An 8,348-nucleotide genomic window follows, 5' to 3' on the forward strand; every position below is an offset into this window, starting at 1 on the left:
ATTTTGTACGGACATTATTAAAAAATCACTTGTATTTTATCAATTGTATTAAATTGGCAACGAATAATTTAATTAAATCAATTAATTGATTTTGATTTCAAATTATTGCTTCAAACAAAAAAATTGTTTTAAAATAAAAAATCCCTTGTTTATTTCCTTCTTATTTCTTTATCCATCACCACCTAATTTCTCTATAAGCTTATTTATTTATTTTTTGGTTATTTTCTCTTAAATTGCTTCTTCAAAATTCGTTCGGTTATTTTCTCTATAAGCTTGGACAAAGAAAAATTGAAAAACAGTGACGATGTGAACACCGTCGTGGTAAACAACAATGACGAATCAGATCACAGCATGATCCTCTGGTCTTAAATTCAGAATCTGGATGACATTATTCTTTCCTTCATTTTCAAAGTTGCTCTATTCTTCATCTTCTACCTTTCCCGTTTATCTCTGTACAGCATGCTTGTACTCTAAACAAACACTGATAGGGTTGCCATCAGCAGCAAAAGACATGCTAAGGTCTCGGAGACGCCCCAATTACGGGGCACAGGCGTGCGCTCTTTTCTCCGCTCTTCTCCTCCTCGTCTCCGTCTCTCTCCTCTACACGCGTCTCTCTCTCTTCTCCTCTCATTCTCACTCTCACTCTCACCACCATCTCCGGACAAGCTCCGATTCCCAAGGCGACGACGCACTTCTTTTTCATAACTCCCTTGTCTCCGACTCCGAAGAAGACTCATCCAATTCTTCATCTAAGGACGACAAGATCGATGAGCATGATGACACCCCCGAAGAGGATCAAAACGATGCCGCCGTCAATTCTGCCTTTAATGAAGAGGAAGAGAATCAAGAAGTCGATCAGGAGCAAGAGACAGAAAGTGATCGGGGCGGCAAGTTTCCCTCTTCTGGGTATTATTTTGATCACTTCAATGGGGTAATCAGGCGGACTTTTAGCAAGCGATCGATTGAGGAATGGGATTATGATTATGCAGGGTTTAATGTAGGATTGGGTGGCGAGGATTTCGACTATAAGAGCAAGACGGCGTTTGGTTCCGATGATATTCCTGTGGATGAAGAGGTTCGGGGGAAGATGAGCGATGTTTCCGGGATCGAGGACGCTCTGTTGCTTAAAATTGGGAAGAAGGTGTCGCCGTTGAGACAAGGGTGGGGAGATTGGTTTGATAGAAAGGGCGATTTCCTGAGGAGGGATCGGATGTTTAAGTCCAATTTGGAGGTGCTGAATCCGATGAATAATCCTTTGCTGCAGGACCCAGATGGGATCGGCATTACTGGCTTGACAAGAGGTGATAGAGCGGTGCAAAAATGGCTGCTGAACGAGTTCAAAAGAGTCCCCTTCATGGCAAAGAAGCCTTTGAGTGTTTCCGGGATAAACCGAGAAGCCAGTTTGCGAGAAAATGACGCTGGCATTAAGGTGGGGAGAACAAGGATTGAGAAAAGGGTGACTGAGGGCAATGTGGAGGCTAGAAGTGATGGGTTCAAGAGACCCGAGCGCAAAACTTTAGATAATGATGTGGGTGTTGGCTTGAATAACAAAAGAGCAAACAATGGCCTTAGCAGAAAAGATGATATGAGGAAAGATTCTTCTATTGCTGAAAAAGGAGAAATGGGAGGGTTGAAAAATGTGAATTCTAAAGCTCATGAGAGTTGGAATGAGTTCTCCGGTCATATATATGCAGATGGAAAGAGATGGGGTTACTTTCCTGGTTTGGATCCTATGCTGTCATTTTCAGATTTTATGGATGTGTTTTTCAGGAAAGGGAAGTGCAAAATGAGAGTTTTTATGGTGTGGAATTCGCCACCATGGATGTATAGTGTTAGACACCAGAGGGGACTAGAGAGTCTGCTTGGCCATCATCGAGGTGCTTGTGTTGTAGTGTTCTCAGAGACAATGGAGCTTGATTTCTTCAAAGATAGTTTTGTGAAAGATGGGTAAGCGCTCAAAGTATGTTTTGTAATCAGTTTATTTTTTCATTTACCTGAGTTTGTTATTGACCAAAACTGCTTGTGTTCCACAGTTACAAAGTTGCTGTTGCAATGCCCAATCTTGATGAATTGCTTAAGGATACACCTGCCCATATATTTGCTTCTGTCTGGTTTGAATGGAGAAAGGCAAAGTTTTATGCTACTCACTATAGTGAGCTAGTCCGACTTGCTGCTCTCTACAAGTAAGCTTGCTGCTTAATTATTGGTTTTTTAATGTTAGGCTTGTGAATCTGTAGTCTTGGGGAAGTTATTTTACCCTTTATTTAATTTTTCTGTGATACAAATTGTTATATCGGAAGAATGCATTTTGGTTAAGGAAGAAATTGAAAGGTCAATCTGGTGAATTTCTCAAGTTCCCCTTTTTTAACCTGCTATTCTCATACCATGGCATCAACTTATTGGTGAGGTTATCTTCTGACTTCTGAGAGATTTGTGAATATAAATATTAATCAGTGGTAGCTGCGAGAGTCCATAAAAAATTGCAATGGCTTAGAAATCCTACACTATAAGTAATAGTATATAAGAACTATTACCGATTGTGAAAGCTACGAGCTTGTTAATTACTTTGATGTCCAAACTCTTGTTTATGGAAACTTACATCAGTGTAATTTCTACTGTGAAATTTAATGCCTGGTTGGTAAATTATTGAAGCAGTCAGGTAAGATGCTTTGTGTTGCATGGTTGAAAAGATAATTATGGACCATTATAATGGTTTTGGAGGAGATGGAAATGAGGATTTTTCATTGCTAAATACTGTTATTGACAGCAGTTTGGTTTCTTGAAAATGCAGCAATACAAGCTTTGAAGCAAATTAGGTTTTGATCAAACTTTAAGCTTGTTGATTTTTTAGCTTTTCAATTTTTCTCTTAGCTTGAGGTGGAACTGGCCATTAATTATAGTTTGTTTATGCTGCTGTATTCTTCCTTCCAGTTCAGTTTCCCAGGAGAAGTTTTCAGCTTTATCCTCCATTCCAACAATAATTCTCTAATAGGAACTTTAGAGAAGTAAGGCATGATTTAATAGTTGACACTAGATTCATGTACAGTGCTTACCTATAGGCAGGGTGAGGAAAGCAGGTAGTACGGAAGCAAGAAATGATTTTGAATCTCATACATAAACTAAAAGGATGTGTTTTAAAAGTGTTAATCTTCATATTGTATATTTGGTTAGGGAGTTAAAAGGTACGCAAAAAAATCAGCATTCTTATCCAATTTTGTATCGTGCTTGGGGTGCCTAGTATTTCTAGCTACACTGTGTAGATTTTAAACCGATAAATTGCTCCTCCATGTTATGTTTGGACCTATTAAATTATCAATTTACTTTGTAATATTTATTATGTTTGTTATTTCGAAAAAGTAATATTTATTACACTTGTTGTCAGCATATGCTAATTTCAAATATGCACTTATTTGTTGATTTGTACAGATATGGTGGCATTTATCTTGATTCCGATATTATAGTCTTGGGGTCATTATCATCACTCAATAATTCTGTTGGAAAGGAGGGTCAGCTTGCTGGAGATTCTTTGAATGGTGCTGTGATGGCATTTAGAAGGCACAGGTACAAATGGCATGTAATTCTGTATTTCGGCAAATTTCCCTTTACTTTGGTGATATTATTTTTAACTTGGTATTCTTTTATAGGAAGAAAATGATATTCTGATTGGAATTTTCCTAAAACACATTGTTGAAGTCTCTGTTGTTTTTCTCCCTTAACTATCATATTTCCTGTCTGAGAATTATCTTTCTAATTATCAGTGGCTGTATAAAATCACCAGAATAGAGGTATTACTAGCATTACATATTTTCCCCCCTTCTCGGCGTGACTTCATTTGCTCAGACTTTTTAGGTTTGGAATAATGATTCTCGTACTTGTTATATAAAGTTGACAGGGAAGGCAAGATTTAGGAAGAAGTTTATTTTTCTAAAAGAATGTTTGGACCATTTATGCCTTTACCCCCTTAATGCAAGGTCGCATTTTTATCATATTTAATGCTAGATATTTTTCCATAGTTGCTGTGAACCTTAGTTATATTTGTTGCTGACTTCAGCATAACTCTATATGTTCCTTTCAGCATTCTTTACTGTTAATTTGAGCACTTGAAAATAGTTTGTTGAAAGTGCATTTCTGTTTGGGATGGGTTGAAGGTAGGCTGTAAGGGATTAGGGTTCTGGTTTCTGCAAGTTTGCAAGGCAAATTTGAAGGTGTATATCTGATCTTCTTCTATTTATTTCATCTGTGTCAGATGTATGCTGGTATTTAATATTGCTATGACTGATTTGCATGTTGTATCATTTGGTATTTAATATTATAAGTTCATTCCAAACCTAAAAAGTCAAGTGTGCTAATTAATTATCATTTGCATTTTTAATTATCTGCTGATGCAAGATTTGCATGTTGTCTGTGCAGTCCTTTCATACTAGAGTGCTTGAGAGAGTACTACATGACGTATGATGATACTCGTTTGAGATGGAATGGGGCCGATCTTTTGACAAGAGTTTCCAGAAACTTTTTCAACAAACAAGACATGCTTACCAAACAGTCTCAGTTGAATGTTCAGCCATCTTTCATTTTCTTCCCTATTAGTCCACGGGATGTTGTGAGGTATTATTGCTGCTAATCTTTTATATCTGTTCCATTCCTTCTTATGCATGCTGATCTTTTACATTTGGTGCAATCATGCTTATTAGGTTATTTCCTTATAGTTTTTGCAAGCTAAGACATGGAAGGCTGCCAGTTTAATTTATTCAGGTTACCAGATTGAATACAAAATATACTTTTTAAAATCTGATCTGCAGCTCTTGATTGACTGAAGACCTGTCTGCAAGAAGGTGTTATTCTTGAGTCTTTTAATCCTTGTTTGGTCTTGGTGGTGCTTGTACTTGTTCTATTGTGATTGAAACTATTTTGGAAATAGCTTTTAGGAAATGTAATTCTGAGATCAAAGTTGTATAGAGAAGGGTAAAATTTGTCATCGAAAGATTTGTTACTGTGAAATGTTTTTTCCGAAATGATTAATCATGATATAAAGTAATAGATGCTAAAATGATCAAAGGGGGCATAACAATAAAATAATATCTTACAAATAGTTAAATTTATTATAAAATTTTCTAACACTTCTCATATTTTAAATTGTTTTTAAAATTTTAAATTAATTTAAATTAAATTAATTTTTTATTTAATGTAAATATAAATTATTGTTCATAATTATTTGATTTTGAATTTACAAATATTTAAATATTTGATTATAAAATTTCAAACTATCAATAGCGAATTACTATTACACCTTTATGAAAAATATTCGCCTATTTGGTCTCTAATATCTCACGAATATCTATTTTTAGCTTTCAATAACATTTATTAAAATGCAAGGATAAGTTTATTTTTAACTAAAAGCTTCTACTTTAGGCGTTTGATTAAAATTTTGCTTTTTTCACAGTGAAAGCAGAAGTTAAAAACTTAGCTGAATAGTCTCTAATGGCCTCGTCATGGTATGCTTTGAACTGATAAATCTAGCAATTTATTACCTTAGAATTGTATGAATAATAGCAATATATTATTGGTATTGTCAAACGTTCAGAGGGGAAACAGTTCTTTGTTGTAATGAATTTATAGCGGGTTCCTTTGTTGTAGATGTAGCTTTTGATTGAAGTTGAACAACGCACCACCAGTGCTTAACCTAATTTTATTTGTTTTTCTTTCTTGCCGGGGGCTTGGGGGGTGTTTAGTTCATTGAAAAGATCTAATATTAGCTTTTATGAGTTTTTGAGTGGACTTCAAGATCAATAATTTGTCAACTGTGGTTTGGCTTGATTTATATGTAATTCTGTTTTATCACTGTATGTCCATTTGAGAAGTTATAGGAGATAGAATGTCTGTCTGGTTGGGCTTCTTCTTCTGCTTTGGCTACAAAAGTGCAGAAGCCCGCCAAATACACGAAAAAAGAGAAACAGGAAAACAGAAGCATTTTTAGGTAAAAGTAGAATTTGTCTTTGACTTTTGGTAAAATTAAAATCATATAATGAAAATGGATATTCTTGAGTTATGACTTGTATTGAGGAGGTGACTAATATTTTCAGTAAGTATCTTCATTGAATTTATGTTTTACCAATTTATTAATTTAATATTTTAATATAAAAGTATGGTAAGAGTTTTTTCAATGTTGTATTTTTAAAAATTATTTAAATAGCTTTTTAGAATCAAATGATATTGACTTAAATTAGTATTAATACTAAAAATAAATAAATTAAATAAAAAATTAAAATAACTTAAATTTTTTATTGCTATGTATTTTTTATTATTGGAGCATTTATAACATAATTAATTAATCATAACATAACATTTTATATTTGAAGTACTTCTTTATAGCAAATTTTAACAAATATCATACTGTTTTCACTTTAAATCTGTTTTTACTTAAAAAGCTATTTTCATAGTACTTTTAGCAATTTAAACCAAGCCAAATAGACCCGATAGAACTTTGGAGGCTAGATATTGGTTATGTTTTGTTCTTTTGGGGATTCGGTGATCCTCAGTTTCTTTTTCCATGTATGATTCCAGATTTGGGTGGCTTCTAAATCTTTCCCCATTCATTTTTTTAACCCTGGTATTTAACATAATCTTTAGTTTTTTTTGTGGTTTTGGATAAACTGAAAAATATTTTATGACTGCAAGTAGACCATGCTTGATCTCAAATATCACTTCCTTAGTGTGAGTTGTATAGCCTTTGGTTGTATTTGAGCCTCCAGTTTCCAAGGCTATATGGTTCAGTGAGTGTGAGTTTGCAGTGGTGTTTTGCATGCTATTACTTGCCTAGAGCTCTTAATATTGAATAAAAAAATTACATATGTGGATAAGAGTGAAGTGGAGTTAACAACACCTATTCTAATAAGAAAAATTCTGTGACAACAGTTCGAATAATCTTTGTGATTCTTGTGAAAGTTTCCCGTAATTTCACCCAGCACTGCTGTAAACATGATTTGCTCTCTATCTTGCTTCAATTGACTGGTTTGCTTAGTGGGGCTATGTATTTGCATTTAGTTGAATTGGAAAAAGTTGCCCTATTTCTTCTTAGGCAAAAACTAAGGATTACATAATTGGCATTTGTTTATGTTTTTTGGCTGGTCATTTTGTCTTGAAATTCTTAAGGTTTGTTTAGTTGTAAAAAACTGCGTTAAGTATTAATTTCCTAAATTCCTATGCATCTTGTCAACCAAAACATGTCTAGTTGAAAATGAATACAATATCTGAAAAATGAAAACAAAACCTTAATCTTTGTTTCTCAAATTAATAAGCAGAGAGGCAAGGCTATACTCAAATACTTATATAGATATTCATTCTTTACACCATAATTTATTTGAATATCAAACAGATATTTTACAACACCGGCAACAGAGATTGAAGAGGAGCAACAAGAGGCTTTGTTCAAAAAGATTTTGAGTGAATCTTTGACGTTTCATTTATGGGACTACTTGACAGCTACTCTCACTCCAGAACCTCTGAGCCTTGCAACCAAGCTTATTGACTTCCCATGTATCCGATGCTCCGATGTGTTATGATTACGTACCCAACTCCCTCAATGTTGGAACAAAAATTGGGCAAGTAGAAGTTCTTAAATTTTGTGACTGCAGTAAGAGAAATTTCTGGCTTCAAGTTTGTAGAGATTGAATTTTGCATGGGAACTCGAACATCAGGCCCTGGTAATGAGTATTGTACAGTTTTAGCGATGTGGGCATGTTAATTTTGTTACATGCATGGGTTCAAATAGGTTCAATCTTGTGTCACTGATTCACAGCTGATTTTGAGAGAAGCTTGCAAGCATTTTTGTTAAGTTAGGTTGGGTGCAGTACGAATTGTAATTTTATGTAATTCTCTTTTGTACAAGTATAATTTATCAAATATACTCTTCTTTTTTTATTACAAAAATATCTTTTTACTTGTTATCAAATGATGCATACAGTCAAAATATATAGTATAAAGCTATTGAAATGTTAATGTAAAGATATTTTTATAATAATAAAATAGAAAGTTATTTTTGTAATAATGTTTTAATTTAAGTGGAGAAACTAGTAGGAGGATTAAATTTGAGCAGAATATAATTTAGCTCTTTTGGTTTGATTGTTTCATGCACAAAAGTAGGTATAAATAGACAAGCCAAGGAATTAACTCTACACAAAAGGCATAGTATGTGGATGGCTTTCATAATCTCCCATGCATGCCTTTTTCCATATCTCAAGCAGAGAAAGTAGTGGAAGGAATTAGAAATCAAAAACACCGTATTTATAGTCCAAAGCATTGGACTAAAGCATCTTCTTTTCTGTAGGTTCCACACCCATTGAACAAATAAT

General features: G+C 34.2%; 1 protein-coding gene across 3 annotated transcripts; it reads left to right on the top strand.

Annotated features, from left to right (window-relative positions):
- The first annotated feature begins 251 nt into the window (after positions 1 to 251).
- Positions 252 to 7,926, top strand: LOC110808752 (alpha 1,4-glycosyltransferase family protein). 3 transcript variants are annotated; one of them, XM_022034353.2, is made up of 6 exons: positions 252 to 1,947; positions 2,034 to 2,183; positions 3,427 to 3,561; positions 4,411 to 4,605; positions 5,441 to 5,492; positions 7,373 to 7,513. In XM_022034353.2, the coding sequence occupies exons 1-5, from the start codon at positions 383 to 385 to the stop codon at positions 5,454 to 5,456; spliced, it is 2,061 nt and encodes a 686-aa protein (XP_021890045.1). In that variant the 5' UTR covers positions 252 to 382; the 3' UTR covers positions 5,457 to 5,492; positions 7,373 to 7,513. The 3 variants fall into 3 exon arrangements, with proteins under 3 accessions (XP_021890045.1, XP_088069890.1, XP_021890044.1); XM_088213764.1 differs by lacking the exons at positions 5,441 to 5,492; positions 7,373 to 7,513 and adding an exon at positions 4,707 to 5,133; XM_022034352.2 differs by lacking the exon at positions 5,441 to 5,492 and having other exon boundaries at positions 254 to 1,947; positions 7,373 to 7,926.
- Positions 7,927 to 8,348: the final 422 nt, after the last annotated feature.

This window comes from Carica papaya, chromosome 2, assembly GCF_054855325.1.
Source record: "Carica papaya isolate Zhongbai chromosome 2, ASM5485532v1, whole genome shotgun sequence".
Taxonomy (NCBI): Eukaryota; Viridiplantae; Streptophyta; class Magnoliopsida; order Brassicales; family Caricaceae; genus Carica; species Carica papaya.

Coding starts and splice junctions, on each gene's coding strand:
- LOC110808752 (XM_022034352.2), top strand. CDS start 383: ATGACATTATTCTTTCCTTCATTTTCAAAGTTGCTCTATTCTTCATCT. Junction 2,184..3,426: donor CGACTTGCTGCTCTCTACAA/GTAAGCTTGCTG, acceptor TGATTTGTACAG/ATATGGTGGCATTTATCTTG. Junction 3,562..4,410: donor ATGGCATTTAGAAGGCACAG/GTACAAATGGCA, acceptor TTGTCTGTGCAG/TCCTTTCATACTAGAGTGCT.